This window comes from Eriocheir sinensis, chromosome 41 (genome assembly GCF_024679095.1).
Source record: "Eriocheir sinensis breed Jianghai 21 chromosome 41, ASM2467909v1, whole genome shotgun sequence".
Classification (NCBI taxonomy): domain Eukaryota; kingdom Metazoa; phylum Arthropoda; class Malacostraca; order Decapoda; family Varunidae; genus Eriocheir; species Eriocheir sinensis.
The window spans coordinates 4904482-4922641 of NC_066549.1; the positions used below are offsets into that span (position 1 = coordinate 4904482).

General features: G+C 42.9%; 1 protein-coding gene across 2 annotated transcripts; it reads left to right on the forward strand.

Moving 5' to 3' along the window:
• The first annotated feature begins 5043 nt into the window (after positions 1-5043).
• On the forward strand, positions 5044-16727 carry LOC127009525 (beta-1,4-N-acetylgalactosaminyltransferase bre-4-like). Of its 2 annotated transcripts, none has more exons than XM_050882668.1 (7): positions 5044-5138; positions 8353-8505; positions 8816-8996; positions 12451-12687; positions 14653-14836; positions 15776-15994; positions 16517-16727. In XM_050882668.1, exons 1-7 carry the CDS (start codon positions 5079-5081, stop codon positions 16644-16646), a joined length of 1164 nt encoding a protein of 387 aa, XP_050738625.1. In that variant the 5' UTR covers positions 5044-5078; the 3' UTR covers positions 16647-16727. The 2 variants fall into 2 exon arrangements, with proteins under 2 accessions (XP_050738625.1, XP_050738627.1); XM_050882670.1 differs by having other exon boundaries at positions 5070-5138; positions 8310-8505.
• Positions 16728-18160: the final 1433 nt, after the last annotated feature.

Sequence of the window (18160 nt, forward strand, 5' to 3'; positions counted from 1 at the left end):
GCTTAAGATAGATCATTTCAGATTCAACAAAGACATGGACAAGCATTGGTTTACCAAAAGAGGTGTGGATGAGTGGAATAGGCTTGGCAGTCATGCTGTGCGTGACAGTATCATAAATACATTCAAGAAGAACTTGAATAAATTCATGGTTAGTGAGGTAAGCTGGAGTTAGGCACACAGGAGATGCCTTGTCGGTCGGTCTCATGCAATTTTTTTTTTTTTTTTTGCGTTCTTATATCCTTCTGTTCTTCAAAAAATTCCGAGAACTGAAACGGTAACGAAAGAAAGAAATACCATAATAACCGTGAGAATAGTCATGAAATGGGTGTGTTAACCCACGTGGCCACATTCGACATAAACCCGTGTTGCACAATAATAGACTACTTGGCTGTCAGTAACAACAAAGGCAGAGTAAGAAGCGTAACGTACATACTTAGCGTAAAATATTAAAGGTAACTAACCAGACCAAACGTAACCATGTCTATCCTAGAACAGTTTGCGCACAGCATGGTATAGTCGATTGGCGGGGGTCAAGTTTGTTAGGTTGTTAATCAACATAAATAAGTCAAAAAATATAAAATAGGCTACTCTTTTAGGATCACTACCCTCGGCTGAGACATATTGCTTCACCACATGACGCAATGAGGTTTCAGTACATGTGATGACAAGTTTCATATCTCAGAAAAAAAAAAAAAATTGCATGAGACCGACCGACAAGGCATCTCCTGTGTGCCTAACTCCAGCTTACCTCACTAACCATGAATTTATTATCTTTGCCCATTTGCTGACGTAGAACAAGTTAGATTTTTACGATCATCTCATCTTCAAGTGTAACTACATTGATTTTCAGCGTCGGTTATATGCATTAACGAAAAGTAAAATTTATGGTTATGTGACTGTGAGCAGTTAACGAAGATATGATGTATGACACAGGTAATAGAAGGAACCGTTGCAAGAAACGTAGCAGAAAGGTAATGGTATGCTTAGTAGGAAGAATGTGGCAATATTCACGCTAAAGGTAACAGTAACGTAGCAAAAACACACACACAAAAAAAACGCAATGACCTACTTGACCTACTCCTTTGTGATTGTATTTCTTCCTTTACGAGATAAAAAAGCAAGTTTTTTTTTACACTTCATTGTCTTCGCATGCTCAAGGATATGAGTGTGGAAGGTTTAATCCAGCAAAATTTTTTCCACTCCGCCCGGGAATCGAACCCGGTCTCTCTCGGTTATGAGCCGAGTGTGCTAACCACTGCACCACGAAGCCCCCCCCCCGATTATCAGAAAGGTTGTGGGAATATGCACATTAAAGGTACCAATACATAGCATTGGCGTAATGGGATGTAGTAAAAGGGTTCTTAAAAGGTGATGGGGACGTGGTAACTAGGTAGTAGAAACGTACATATGATCCACAGAACGTTGCAATATTATTATTATTATTATTATTATTATTATTATTATTATCATGTATGCCCTGTGTGTGTACTATAACTTGTCTGAATTATCCCCCTCATCCAGAATTAAGATGCATTTTAACAATGTTATTATTATTATTAGTAGTAGTAGTAGTAGTAGTAGTAGTAGTAGTAGTAGTAGTAGTAGTAGTAGTAGTATCATGTATGCCATATGTGTGTACTATAACTTGTCTGAATCCCTCTCATCCAGAATTAAGATGCATTTTAACAGTGTTATTATTATTATTATTATTATTATTATTATTATTATTATTATTATTATTATTATTATTATTATTATTATTATTATTATTATTATTATTATTATTATTATCATGTATGCCATATGTGTGTACTATAACTTGTCTGAATCCCTCTCATCCAGAATTAAGATGTATTTTTAGAGTGTAATTCAAAATTTATTGTGTTCATGTAATGGTTTAACTATTCAGACTGGATTAAGTTTGGATTTAACACAAACGAAAAATAATCGACCTGCATTAAGCTAATATAAGATTTTGGCATGTTAGTTTCTCACTAGATATCAATAAAAATCATAAAATCCTATTCATTTTAACTATTCCTTATATAAAGACTATCGCGGTGGTAGTTTAATTCTTTATCTTGACTCCCGGAAAAACGCGGGAAAGGGGGGAGGGGGTGCAGATGTATCCCGCCGAATACCATTCCACAGCTTTCACAGAGTTTTTCTGCATTGTTAGCTCGTGGTGAAGAACACTCATGGACGGAAGGAGAGATGTGAAACGTCTCCCACAATGTTTAATCAAAGAGTCATTTCCACGGCGGTCACTGTCGACGCACGACCGACACAATCCACTAAACGACTTTCGTCTCCCACACTGTTTACACAAAGCATTGCTTCTCATTCTCACGAGAAATGTACCATCATCCCGCAACAGAGACGAGTCAACACCGTGACGTTAAGCCATTCCCCACCAGGGTTCAGCTTTGTTCGCCTAACGCTGGAGAGTGGGAGATACCTAACACATCTGCTAGAGGAGGGTGGGGGGGGTGAAGGGCGGAAGCAGGTGTGTAGCGAATTTTACGTAACGACTTTCCCATCATCGCCATCTTCCATAGTATATTTTCAACTGTGACAGTGTTTGCACGTGCTACCATAAGCCAACTCCCCGTCATTCATATAATTTCTTTTTCTTCCTTTCTCTTTGTCCTTTTTCATCTTCGTCTTCTCTCTCTCTCTCTCTCTCTCTCTCTCTCTCTCTCTCTCTCTCTCTCTCTCTCTCTCTCTCTCTCTCTCTCTCTCTCTCTCTCTCTCTCTCTCTCTCTCTCTCTCTCTCTCTTTCTCTTCTCTTCTCTCTCTCCTCTCTCTCTCTCTCCTCTCACTCTCGCTCTCTCTCTCTCTCTCTCTCTCTCTCTCTCTCCTTTTATCCTCTCTTTCTCCTTTTCTCTTCTCTTTCTCCTTTTCTCTTTTCTCTTCCTCTCCTTTTCTCCTCTTTTTCTCTCTCTCCTTTTCTTAACATAACTTTGTGAGAGGAACAGCTGCTATCGCAACACTTGCGTGTATGGGTTGCCAATTGGTTTCCATACTGATGCATATAAACCCAGACGTCCACCCACTACAACCGCACTTTACCAGCAAGTTGAAGTGTATACGCAACGTGATGGCTAAACGGTTCTCGTCAATATAGAAGTTAGGGGGAATACTCAACATTAACTTATGCATCATCTTCCCCAAAATAAAAAGATACAGTTACTATACTTTCTTTCTCAAAGACAAAGTTTTAATGTACACAACACCGTTTTGATTAAACCTGATTACTATTTTTGGCATCGTCTGTTATCTTTTTGATGGGAGGGGCGTGTTTTATTTCATTTTGCACTTGGCCTGCTTAGTTTGACGTAAAAAAATTGGTCTCTTCCCATATTGGGTGTCTATGTTCTTTTAAGTCACCTAGCCTGTGTTCTCCAGCTGACAAAATAGACTTGAAACGTGACTGTTATCTTAAATCCATTTATTTCACGGAATAGAGATAGTATTCCCTTGAGTGATAAGAGTTACAGCCATAAAACAAAACGGTGATAGTCTTCGTTATATTTCTCGGTACGTGGGTACATGTTCTGATGCATTTCCTCAACAAATATAAATGATTCAGTGTTGTGTACGGCTGGAAAGAAGATGACAGTAAGACGTGAAAACAACTGTTACTCGTTTGTCTTTTAGGAGTGGCTGAACATGACGTAAGGCTATCGTGTATGTGCGCAGGACGAATCTCGTAATCTTACTACGTCACTGATGAGATAACTAACTTGACCTTTGACTTTTTAGACAACGAGTCTCCTTTTCCTCCCATAGTATCAGAGTAGAGGCAATTTCACATGAGCCTCCTGCATGGTTCCTTTTGACAGGGAGGGTCAGATTTAACGAAGCGCTATAGTCACTGGGCCAAAAGATGAATGAGACCGTCACAAGGCAAGAGTGAATGCTGATATTAAAAATTCCATGTTCTTAGAATAAAAAAAGACCTCTACTAAATGCCAAGCCTCAGGGCCCCAGCATCTCTTGATACGGCCGTTGACAAATATACTGACAACGTAATCATTTGTCGTGTGACTTCGTTGGAATTGTCTAGCTACAGTTCTTATAACTCAAATACTAAACATCGTGTCTGATGTTGCACTTTGCTTGGCGTCCTGTTAACAATTTGAATCACCAACACACGATTTTGTTTCAACCAAGCACCTAAATCTGCAAAGAAAAATATGATAATATATGCAAATTCTTATTACCAGATAACACTGCTCACTGTAGGGCTACGAGTATATATTTATTTTCTTTGATATACCATTTGTCACCTAGAATGTATCTTTAACAAGCAGTGACAGTGCAATATACATATTTTAAAATGAGTCCTAAGTTATTCTCACACTTTGCCGAGTAGCACGGCGAACTGCTCGGAGTTGTAAATTCATATAACTATCACGAGCTTCACGAGTCAAGTTCGCATATCCCTAAGATTGCGAGGTAGACTCGGGAAAACTGGGGACACCTTGTGATCTAATCAGCATGAAAAGTCTCCTCCGAGGTTTCCCGAGATGTGCCGAGCTCCACAGAGCTTTCCTGAGTAGTGCCGAGCTATACCACGAGTTTTGCCGAGCAACGAAATGTTTTGAACATGTTCTTTTTTTCGGAGCGCCCAAGAGTTGTTAGGACTTATGCCGAGCAGTACCACGACCTATCCCGGGCTGTGCTACAAGCTAACCTGTATTTAACTCGGGAAAACACTAAAGGTGCAACGCCATGAAGTGTGAGAGATGTTTTATATATATATATATATATATATATATATATATATATATATATATATATATATATATATATATATATATATATATATATATATATATATATATATATATATATATATATATATATATATATATATATATATATATATATATATATATATATGTGTGTGTGTGTGTGTGTGTGTACACACACACACACACACACACATATTTTATGTGTTGTATAATACAGAGTTCACTTCCCCCGAAAAGCCAACATCATTGGAAATAGTATTTGCGAGCGGCTTTGTACTGGTAAAAATGATAGTGTGTTATCTAATCACATGATAAACAATGGTGTCATACTGCGGGCGCTCGCTCTCCAGCAAGTATACACCTTCGCCTCTGCTTCAGGTAAGCGTGTGTTCATATATCCCGCACGGTCTGAGGCTAACCATCACGACTAAAACTTATCCGTGCATTTTCTGTTGTTATCTTTAATGCATAAATGTCAACTGCATTTTGATACAGGCGTCCAAAGATATTTCGGTCAGTAATTTATCGCTGTGCGACAGCTTTTGCTTCATATTTTGTTTTGCAGCTTTTTAGACCATTTTTTGTTGTGAAGAAAGATAACATGATTATTCTTACTCCGCAGCTTTCAGTTTCTTATAAACCTTGGAACAGTTTTGCTCTTCGAACCCCATAGAAAGTTGTTTTCATTAAGTAAAAGGAAACATTTGTTGTACATAGCTGCCCACTAGAAATTTATCATTACTTTGGAAAACAGTACCGATACCGGCAGGTGAAGTCCCACACAGTTGTTTTTTTATTAAACTATAATCAAATGATAGTGCAAGCGCGAGTATCTTTACCACATATAATTGGTGGACATACTCTCCACGTGGAATTTCCTGGTTCCGCCTCTTTTTTCCCGAATGTCGAAGCTCTGACTCACAGCAACACACCTGCCGCTTCACACGGGAGGTGTATCCATAGGTCCGGATAAACATTGTAGCTGAACCCCAGGCTCCAGGAGGAGAATTTTTTTTTAAATAACATGATGGTCTTGGCGATGGATTCTCGCAAGTCTATTTCCTCGACTAACTATAGGCAAGACTCCATCGCCAGGACCTTCATGTTATTTAATTATATTTTTCTCCTGGAGCCCAGGGTCCAGCTACAACACTCAGAGGGTCCGGATTCGGACCGCGGGCCGCCAGTTGAGTAGCCCTGGAGTATACTGTGTATGTTGCAATAGAAGAATGACAATGATAATAATAATCACTTATAATTACCTCCGAAAACGAAATTGGAGGAGGTTATATTTTCGGTCCGGTCAGTATGTTTATTTGATTGTTTGTTCGTTAACAGTCTCCTGTGCAGAATTTTGCGGATATCTCAACCAATTTTTCAGGGAAGCTTCGTGTTCTTCCAGAATAAAACTCATTAATTTTTTTTATGTCAAAGGTCAAAGGTCAAGGTCAAGGTCGCACAAAACGTCAGATTCACATATTTTTGGCCATAACTTCGGTTCTCGTCATCGTAGAGACTTCAGACTTAATTCATATTTTAGCTCATGGAACGACGCACCTTCCATGGCTTTGACCTTGACCTTTGACCTTGACCTCGAAAAGTTCGCCCAAGGTCAAAGTTTCCAAAAAAATAGAATTTCATCAAATTTCGAAACAAATGCTTCCATATGATGTGTAGGATCACAGTTGATGCCCATACCAATTTTCAGGACGATCTTTGGCGGAGGTGTGCATTCTCCGAGTGCTATCGTTATCTGCATTTCATCATAACTTCCTCACATACGGGAACTTTTTTTTATTCCATCACAAACTCTCTGGAACAGCCTTCCTTCGTCTGTATTTCCTCCTGCCTATGACTTGACCTCTTTCAAGAAGAGTGTATCAAGACACCTCTTCATCCGAAATTGACCTCTCTTTTGGCCACTCTATACTTTTCGCTATATGGGAGCGACAGTTACCGGGCTTTTTTTCTACACTTTCTTTTTGTTGCCCTTGAGTTGCTGTGCTGTAAAAAAAAAAAAAAAAAAAAAGACATGCTCATTCCCATCATCATGTCATCATCCTTAGATACATACTCATATTGCATCAGCCTTGCCGCCCTGTAGCAACATTCCCATTAACAGTGTATCTTTATGCCCATGATATTCATTACTCGGCTTGCGAACAGCCGTCAGTTTTCAGCAACAAAACTCAGGATCCCCCCCCCACACACACACAAAAAAAAAAAAAAAGTTTAATTGAAAACCCTTTAATGTGTCGGTGTCATCTGTGACCTCAACTTCATGGAATTCTGTCATAACACAAATTTAGGATATTTACTGCATGGGAAAACCGTCTGAATAGGAAAGGCTAGGAGACGAGATTTTAGCTTTTGGCAGTCAAGCCATGGCGGAGGTTTGCAGAATCCAAACGCTCTTGTCTGTTATATTATATTAGAGGGGAATAGTACTTCATTTGCCTGAATTATGCGGACTTGCTGCAGGTCTCACGAACGTACTTTGCTGAAGTGGCTCCCTCGCAAAAGTCAGTGAAGAACTCTGCAAGGCCACACATTAGTCATTTGCCAACCCATGCACCCAAAATTATTTTACTAATATATTTTTGTCCACACTTATTTGCGCCTCTACCCGCCTAGCACTCACGAACCCGAATGTTCATGGCTTCACCTGGGTTATTCCTAAACACCTAATGACAGCCATGACACTTTCTATGTATCCAGTCTAATAAATAGGTAGTAACCTAAATACCATTAGCAAATATTAAACAATACCTTTCATGCCCATATACCGAACAAGAAAGAAAGGAACTTGTGGTTACAGTTACAAGACAAAAACCAAGCGGACGTAATTATTCCTAAAAGAAGTTTCGGTAGCGTCGCCATGTAGTCTCTGTGCGATAACGCGTGCAGAACGTGTTATGGCAGCTGATTTTACGCCGCCATTGTTCAAACTCTGGGGCTAAAGCTCAAACTTCGGATCACACAAAAAATTACAAAATAAAAAAAATATAGACTATGCGTATTGTCATTTGTATGTTAATTATAGTTATGTTTTAGTGTTGTTTTTTTCCCATCTTTTAACATAATAAATGTTAGCATTTCACACCTGCAATTCCTCCGCTGACTGACATTCACTTCCTGGTAAGGTGAAAACCTAATTCCTTGAAAAACTGGAGAGATCAGTTCCTTTGTATAACATGATACTGACGACGTGGGACAGCCATCACAAATAATCCGATTAAAGTCCTTAAACATGCGAGATTCTGCCACTGATGCAATGACCACCCACAACATACTGAGTTTCATTGTCATTGGAAGACTGTTACAATCATTTCAAACGCAACAAGATGTCACCGCAAGACTCGTATTTTGCCACTAATGATCGTCTGAATCGGCTTCGGTGATTTGTTACGAATTGTCCAGATTGTCAGGAGCTTCAAAATAGTTTTCCGTAGTGGCTGACTGATGAAGTCGTTTACCATTGCATGAGAGAACTGCATGTCGCTGACTTAAATGCACCTTTAAATAACAACAAGCTTTTCTTCCCATTAGAATAACGGATGTGTCCTGACGGCGACTCTGAACGGCTGGTCAGATGGTGGGTGCAGTGAGTGCGACAGTACGAGTAGCAGGCACTACCAGGTGCTGGAAGCTGGGACTGCTGACCATCGTGACGTTGGTGGTCAGTCAGTTCCTCTTGTTTCATCTCGGCAGCACTTCCTTCTACTCTCCCAAGTGGTCTGCTTTGGTAGGTGTTGGTTGACGCTTGCCAGTCCAAGGCAGATGAAGTCACTATAGACCTGTACAAGTACATATTGTCACTTTGCATCACCTTCACTTATTGTGGTTAAAGGAAAGATTTTTGTGTGTGAAACCCGCAAAAGAGTCAATTAAGGGTGGGCACTATTTCATTTACATTTACTATTGTTAATAACTGTACAATACAATGAATGTTGTCTAGTACAAATTACATTCCAATCAACTGAAAAGCATTAAATGTTGTTCGCGATGTTTTTTTTCTCCAATCGAAATTAACATGGTTTCTCTCTTTACTGCAGGTCGAATCGCCCACTGAGTTGCCTGTCAATTTCAAATTTCTGAATATGGAAGAAGAGGAGGAGTCAGAAGAAGACATCCCCTCCTATTATGATGACGAAGAGGACCAATGGGCTCGCAGCGGTGAGAATGTTACAGCCCGCAGAGTCAGGCCTCCGTGCCCTGCCAACCCTCCCGGCCTAGGTAAACGTCGTCACCCTGTTTGTTTGTTAAAGCGAGAATTAAAGAACAAATACTCTCTCTCTCTCTCTCTCTCTCTCTCTCTCTCTCTCTCTCTCTCTCTCTCTCTCTCTCTCTCTCTCTCTCTCACACACACACACACACACACACACACACGCACACACACACACACACACACATACACACACACAAACCTTCCTTCCCTTTAACTGTAATAATAATATTGATAATAATGATAATGATAACAATAATAATAATGATGATAGTGATAATAAATAGCTTATTCATTGCTTATCAACCTTTCGGCTGAAGGGCCAGTTTGACAGTCCAGCACAGCATGTTTGTAAGCTCCCCAACCAAACACAGAATACTACGAAAATTACTTATATACTATTTGGGGTTTATATAAAAAGAAGGAAACTATAGAAAACCACACAGGAAATCTATTTTGTATGTGGCATTGAGTAGAAATAACAGATCATTGTGGAGAACATAGTTTGGTTTGGGCGCTTACAATGACTGTGTTGGACTGTCGAACTGACCCGAAAAGTTACAGCTCACAATAATGGCGGGTCGTGGTGAGGTGTGGGAGGCTGGGGGTGTAGTGTTTCAGGTCAGGTGACAGGGGGCGGCAAGGTGTTTGTGTGTGGGGGTAACGAAACATTTTATCTTTATTTCCCTGTGTGTGGGTGTGGGTGTGGGTGTGGGTGATAATAATAATAATAATAATAATAATAATAATAATAATAATAATAATAATAATAATAATAATAATAATAATACGAGTTATTTAGTTTTGGCAGCCGATATTCTGAAAATGTACAAATTATAGATACATTTGAAAGTAAATCCTTAAAACAAGTACAAAAAAGGGGTATGGGGACGGTGTCTGACATATCTTTGGGAAGATTGCGGTGATGGTGCTTGGGGGAGAGGCGGGGGTTGTAGACAAGTGTGGTGGTGCCGGGAGGGGGGAAGGACGGCCTCCTCCAGATGACGGTAAGGTGTTAAGGGGCTCGCACACATTCCGGTCATGGTCCCGACCTTCCCCGATCACCCCCGATAAGCCAGTCGGCGGTTGACCGGCGGTAAGATCGGGGATTGTCGGCAGCAAGCCGCCAGTGCACCGCCAGTAAACCCTGATGACCGTAGACACCGCTGACCACCGCCGGTCAACTTCAAAATTTTCAAAATTATCGGGGATGCTCCCCGTCGACCGGCGATATCGAGCAATACCGGCGGTACACCGGCGATTACCGGCGGCAAACTGGCGGTAGACTGCGAGTTAACTCCTGTGGTTGACCTGGAGATTAGCGAGGAGTGGCATGCGATTAGGCGGCCGGACCCCACTAAAACAACACCTGGTGCGACTCATTTCAGTACCTCTTGGAACATGTCCCTGTTCATGCCCATCAGGTTTTTCTTCTCTGCATCCATGTTCTCACCCACGTTACCCCACGTCTCTTCTTTTTTATTCCTTTCAACCGTCTATTTTCCAGCAGGTAAACGAGCATCAACAAAATTGGGTCACTATCCACGTCAAATGTAAGGAGTTCAATCTCACGTTCACGAGAGCTGAGGAAAGCCATGGCGAGGTCAGATACATGAATTATCAAAAACACCTGCTGGGGCGTTTTTTTATACACACTGGGTGTGGCAACGAACGTGTTTGATCGTCGACGTGCCGCAGGTCTGCCCGCGGTAAACCAGCGGCCTACCGCAGGCTGACCTGCTGCAGTCGCCGGTCGGAGAAAAATCGAAAATCGTATATGGTCGCCGGTTTACCGACGGCAGTGGTGGGCACCGCTAACCGAAAAGTTATCTTTGCTAACAGGTAATCCACTAACTAAAAAGTTAGCTTCGCTTTCGCTAAACCGCTAAACTGATAAAGAAATTAGTGGAAGCTAACCCCAACTGCTAACTTTTTTATATGAATTTAGCTTCGATTTAGTATTTTGACCCTAAAACCTTTAAAAACAGACCTAGTGAGCTGAAATTTCAATATGTTGCAGCTTAGACATAGAGCTTTCCAGAAAGGTATAGTATGTCAAAATCAGTTGAGAAAGAAGCCTCCAGTTTATCCTAAATCCGTATATTTTACCAAAGATTTCCCGCAAACTTGCGCATTTTATACGTATTTCCATAACTGACACTTTTATTCCTATTATTTTAAGTTTATTTCTTGTCAGGTGGAACATATCAATTTCTTGTTAATAATCCCGAGTTCAAAGAGTTGGAAATGGAAGATCCATTACCCTAAAATACTAACAAGTTTCCCTAATAATTGTCCAATCAGCCTACTTTAAGGCGTAATTTACCCAAAGTGGAAGCCCTGGAATTATTGCACCATGTGGCTCAACTGGTGCTGTGGGCAGCCCACAACGGACAAGAACAAACCTGTATGAATTTTTTAGTGGACTTAAAGTTAGTGAAGGAGGAACTACATTTAGCGGAAGCTAATTGGTCCGTTAACTGTTTCCAAAGTTAGCGAAAACGCTAATCAGATAACGAAAAAGTTAGCTTCGCTAATGTGCAGTTAGCGGATTAGCGGAACCGTGCCCACCACTGACCGACGATAAGCCGCCGGTCAGCCTGCGGTACACCGGCGGTAAACCGCAGGTGCGCCGTCGGTTCCGGGAATATTGCCTATCTTGCCGGCGGTCAGGCCCCGATTGGCTGACAGGGAGTGATCGGGGACGATCGGGACCGTGACTGGAAATGTGTGCGAGCCCCTTATTTATCTTCAGGTCAGACGCTGGGTCAGGTGACAGCTGATGGTGGGATGCAGGTCGAACGGTATCGGGAGGTCACTCAGATTGTCAGCTTATAGCGATGAGGTGCTAATTCCTGGACCGACAAGTTAAAGGGGACGGTTGCTCCCCGACTGATACACGTTGTCTGTTGTGGGAACAAGTGCACAACCTTGATGGGGGCGGCGTGCATCATGTCCCACCTGAGTGACGAGGCTCCAACACTGCACCGTCACCAGAACTGACCTTCCCCAGCAGCAGGGTGGGCGGGCTGGTGTCCATTGGGGCCTAGGGGTGTGTGTGAGGGGGGGTTTTTTTTGTTTGTTTTTACGTCGCGGCCCATTGCGCCGGTAGGCTTCTTCCCAGTGGGGCCTGATGGTCGGCCAAAGGCTTCTTCCCGGTGGGGCCTGATGGTCGGCCCAGCCCGTTCTGGCGCAGGCAAGTGTTTATAGTGGCGCCATCTTGCATTGGCTCATGCTGCCCTCCCGGAACTCATCTTTAATCCTAGAATCTAGAGTCCGGGTTGATAGGTGGTCTTCTGGACAGCATGTGGGTAGTTTTAAGCCACTCGGCGGCGGCTGAAAAATCCCAGCTTGGTGGCACCGGGCGGGGATTGAACTCGCGTCCTCCTGAACGCGGCCCCGTCACTTTGTCGACTCAGCCACCGCCTGTGGGTGGGTGTAAGAAAACTTCTCTCCTTTCTCCAGTGGGACGACTCAGGGTGGAAAGGAACCCCCCCACTCTGGAGGAGCTGGAGGACTACCATCCCGAGCTGACTAAGGGCGGCCACTACTGGCCGAGGAACTGCACGGCGCTCCACAAAGTCGCCATCATCATCCCCTATCGAGACCGCCGAAACCACCTGGCGGCCCTTGTCCTCCACCTGCACCCCTTCCTGCAGCGGCAGCTGATCGAGTACAATATTTATGTGGTGGAGCAGGCAGGTGAGTGACTGCTGGCGGAGGGGCGTGAGCTACGTGGGCAGGAGTGACACAGGCCATTCCAGTATGGCTAGGCGAGAAGTGACACAGTATGGATAGGCAGGTAGAAGTGACACAAGCCAGTCCAGTATGAATAGGTGAGCAGAAATGGCACAGGTCAGTCCAGTATGGATAGGCAGGTAGAAGTGACACAACCCAGTCCAGTATGAATTGGTGTGACGTACAGGACAGTAAAGTACGGATAGGCGAGCAGAAGTGACACAGGCCAGTCCAGTATGAATAAGCGAGCAGCAGTGACAGGCTAGTCCAGTATGAATAGGCCAGACGTGACAGGCCAGTCAGTATGAATCGTCCAGAAGTGACGCACTCTAATCCAGTATGAATATGCCAGAAGTGACACAGTCCAGTCCAGTATGAATATGCCAGAAGTGACACAGTCCAGTCCAGTATGAATATGCCAGAAGTGACACAGTCCAGTCCAGTATGAATATGCCAGAAGTGAGACAGTCCAGTCCAGTATGAATATGCCAGAAGTGACACAGTCCAGTCCAGTATGAATATGCCAGAAGTGAGACAGTCCAGTCCAGTATAAATAGGCCAGAAGTGAGACAGTCCAGTCCAGTATGAATATGCCAGAAGTGAGACAGTCCAGTCCAGTATAAATAGGCCAGAAGTGAGACAGTCCAGTCCAGTATAAATAGGCCAGAAGTGAGACAGTCCAGTCCAGTATAAATAGGCCAGAAGTGACACAGTCCAGTCCAGTATAAATAGGCCAGAAGTGAGACAGTCCAGTCCAGTATGAATATGCCAGAAGTGACACAGTCCAGTCCAGTATAAATAGGCCAGAAGTGACACAGTCCAGTCCAGTATAAATAGGCCAGAAGTGACACAGTCCAGTCCAGTATAAATAGGCCAGAAGTGAGACAGTCCAGTCCAGTATAAATAGGCCAGAAGTGAGACAGTCCAGTCCAGTATAAATAGGCCAGAAGTGAGACAGTCCAGTCCAGTATGAATAGGCCAGAAGTGAGACAGTCCAGTCCAGTATGAATAGGCCAGAAGTGAGACAGTCCAGTCCAGTATAAATAGGCCAGAAGTGAGACAGTCCAGTCCAGTATGGATAGGCCAGAAGTGAGACAGTCCAGTCCAGTATAAATAGGCCAGAAGTGAGACAGTCCAGTCCAGTATGAATAGGCCAGAAGTGAGACAGTCCAGTCCAGTATGAATAGGCCAGAAGTGAGACAGTCCAGTCCAGTATGAATAGGCCAGAAGTGAGACAGTCCAGTCCAGTATGAATAGGCCAGAAGTGAGACAGTCCAGTCCAGTATGAATAGGCCAGAAGTGAGACAGTCCAGTCCAGTATGAATAGCCCAGAAGTGACACAGTCCAGTCCAGTATGAATAGGCCAGAAGTGACACAGTCCAGTCCAGTATAAATAGGCCAGAAGTGAGACAGTCCAGTCCAGTATGAAAATGCCAGAAGTGAGACAGTCCAGTCCAGTATGAATAGGCCAGAAGTGAGACAGTCCAGTCCAGTATGAATAGGCCAGAAGTGAGACAGTCCAGTCCAGTATGAAAATGCCAGAAGTGACACAGTCCAGTCCATGCAACGGAAATAATGATGGACAGAGACAGTAAGAAGATTTACTAACACTGTAAAGCCTAGGTGGGAGCTGTTTCTCACGGGGCTGTGGTGGTGTGTTGACATGATGACCCGCCTCGTACCCATGAGTAACCCCTCCACCTCCAAACGTAAGGAACTGTTGATCACAGGGCATTGGAGGGGTGTGGACAAGATGGCTTGCTTCCCTCCCCCATCGTCACCCTTACAGCCCCGTACTCTCAGTCATGGCTTAATGCCCACTAATCCCGCGCCTCTTATTTTCACACATATTGCCTGGACACTACGAGTAAGAATATTAGACCATCGTTTCATCCCAGAATATGTTAAATATCCAGTCCTTTGTTACAGGAAACGGTCCGTTCAACCGAGGTATGCTGATGAACGTGGGTTTCACGGAGGCCCTCAAACAGTTCCCCTACGACTGCATCTTGCTCCATGACGTAGATCTTGTGCCGGAGGACGACCGCAACCTTTACACGTGCCCGGAGCCGCCCAGACATATGTCGGCCTCCATCAGCAGCCATCATTATAGGTTTGGCTTTTTTAAACTTGCAACACAAAATACTATGAATTTTCTATCATAAATGTTACTCCTTATACACGAATAATCAAACCACTGATTTCCCACAGGTCTTTAAATCTTTCGGACCTGAAATAACATCACACTGGGTCAACTTTGACTAGCCGTGAGCGAGAGCAGCCAGGTGTTGCCCTCGAGCAAAATCACTCTTTTTCCATACCTGGTCGCCCGGCGAGCCGCAAGCAACGTCAGACGTAAATAAAAAGTAGCAGCCATGGTTCCTGCCTCCTCCATTCTTGGAATTGTGACGGTGTGAGGAACTGCAGCTTTTCTTGTCGTGTTGATACGAGAAAAGAAATCATGTGTTGTAGTTCGGTTCTGACTGTTGAGATAGGAGACCCCAGGGTGTACGTGAAAGCCTTGCCAAGGAAGTGAATTTTTCTTAAGTGTGTACTTAAAGATAAGTTCAAGGGTATGGTCCCAGACATCAGGATGTTTCCTTACTCCTTCCAGTAAAAAGTGTATTGAATAAGTGTTCCACGTTAGCGAATGTTATTACTGTGTTTTTTATATTACTCATATTGAAGTTTAGAGATCTTTAAGAAAATTAGATAAATACTGATGATTTACTATATTGTACTACATATGAGTACCGCTAATGTAACAATGTCCTAAAGACTTCATTAGACTGATTACCTACTCGTTGCTCACCAAGGCGCTCCCCTATTCAAGCCTCGCCAACACGACCAAATAACAAGTCATCCAGGGAGCCCAATGCTTGTCAAAGTTTCCCCAGCGTGATGCCTCCGTTATATAATATGGGTGTGACTTTCACCCCTTGCATGTATATTAAATCCTTCTAGGACACAGAGATAGGTATACATAGTAAAAATATATATCAGAAATAATGTATAGAGAAAATATAACAATCCCTCAATACATCATCCACAGACTGATGTATGCAGATTATTTTGGGGGAGTGAGTGCCATGACGGCGGATCAGTACAGAGCCATCAACGGGTTCAGTAACAAGTTCTGGGGATGGGGCGGCGAGGACGACGACTTGTTCAGACGCGTCAGATACCAGAAAATGAACATTTCCCGCTACCCCGGCGACCTGGGCCGCTACACCATGCTCTCACACAAAAAAGCGAAGCCCAGCCCTACCAGGTGAGTCTCAAGACCAACCAAGTCCAAAAAGCATGGGGTTCCCAACTTGTATTACCCGCATCCCCAGGGGTGCAAGGGGAAGGGATTTCAGGATATCCAACAAAAGTATCTTGTAATGATTGATTTCACTAATTGCAGTTTTTCTGAATATATTAGAACTAATTAAGGATAGTTATTATAGCTACTCTAGGAGTCACCGCAAATGTTTTCCGATCTGTGAGGATTAGTTTTTCGGTTTCCTTCCCAGATATAGGTTCCAAGGCACTGTCGGGATCTTCCATAATTGTAATTATTTTGAGTATAATTTTGAGGAGACAGCATATGTATGTGTATGGAATGTGCATGCATTTTTTGTGTGGTAGAGAGAGAACGTTTCTAAGACACAAAGATGGCATGGTAAGCTTGCATATCGGGTAGATGCATCACCGGTACTGACTTACACTGTTTTGTTTTTGTTTTTTACTTCTTCCTATTGTGATGCTTTGTGCAGACTTTATTTTCTTCCTTTTTAATTTACCGCAGACATCGGGTACTACGTAAAGGGAAGAGAAGGTACAAGACAGACGGCCTCAACAGCCTCAAGTACCAGATCCTGAAGACTGAGCGGCGACACCTGTTTACCTGGATGCTCGTGGCTCTGCCCCGCCCCTGAGGCGGCCAAGATAACGTCCGACCTTGATTAGATACTGTAGATATTTACTTCCTCTGTTTTATATTAAATTATTTAACATATTGCTGGGTATTGTGAATGACAAACGTTTCCACTGCCATTCTGCTGCCCTTCTCACTGGAAGGATTGGCAAAACAACGACCGTCCGGTCCCGCGCTGGAAGGTGATGCACCACACGACGATGGCCGGAGGTAACGAGCTTCCTGTTCTGCTCTTCTAGTGCAGTTATATAAAAATGTTTGCTTCCATACATTGTCAATCCAACATTATACTCAGCACCGTTCCTAGCCTACAGACAATTCTAAATTGTCTGTTGACTTAGTTGATTAATATTTTATTAGTTGGTATGGAACTCTTCTGCCTGGTGCGAGGCATGATTTTGTGTTTCCCTGTTTTTGTGATCATTTTTTGCTCGGCAACAGGTCTGTTACGAAGACACAGGCAATGTGTTTTAAGCTTTTATTTGTGGTTTAAGATTGTGAATGTCATGGCATTCAACCTCTTAAATTAAGTTCTTCATCAGTGTATCGTAACCAAAATCTGATCTCAGTTGTTCAAATTAAAGGACACCAGACTGAAAACCAGACTGTCATAAGCCTTCGGGATGTCTAAGGTAACAGCATAAGTTTCATTGAAACGGGTAATAGAGGATGACCGAGTTCGTTAAGAAAGCGAGAAGAGCCCCAGTAGAATCCCCCTTGCAGATTCCGTACTGGTGATCAGAAAGTCAGAAGCTGAATTAGTTGATGGATGCTTAAAAAGAATTATGTTAATCATTGTTACAATAGCTTTAGAAAGGCAAGAAAGCAAAGCTACAGAGCGGCAGTATCTCCCACACAGTTGCTTGGTACCAGCCTTGGAGTAATTACATAATTCAAAGTTAGTTACAGTTACAGTCGCAGTTCCAGTTTATCAATTACAATTTCAATTACAAATATTCCATCATCATAATCACAAATTACAGTTACATTAGTCTTCCAGATTTTCAATTATAGTTTCAAATATAATCACTTTAGGATAATCACAGGATAATATTCACGAAAGCGTAGCCTCCTCTGGTGGCGGCCGTGGCGGCGGTCCAGCCGGTGTTGCGAGAAATACCTCCTCGCAGAAATATGTCGCATATACATGGGTGGGGGGGGGGGCTGGTTTCCATGGGGGCCTAGGTGTATGTGTGTGTGTGTGTGTGTGTGTGTGTGTGTGTGTGTGTGTGTGTGTGTGTGTGAATAATAAATTAAAAAACGTCGAAATACTTGCGAGCAGATCGTGTTGGAGCTGCTGCAATTAGAGTGCCTTGAACTAGATCGTTAATTATTTTAATTGAAGACAACCAGGTGTTAGTCACAGCTTGTCGGACTCATGAATGTCTATTCCTCCTCTAAATTCTCCAGTTCATGTGTTTCCCAGCTCGACCCGTCATGTGATGTGCCAAGAAGGCTGACTGGTAAGGATATTTTCATCAGAATATCTCTCGGAGACTCACCGAACTTCCAAAC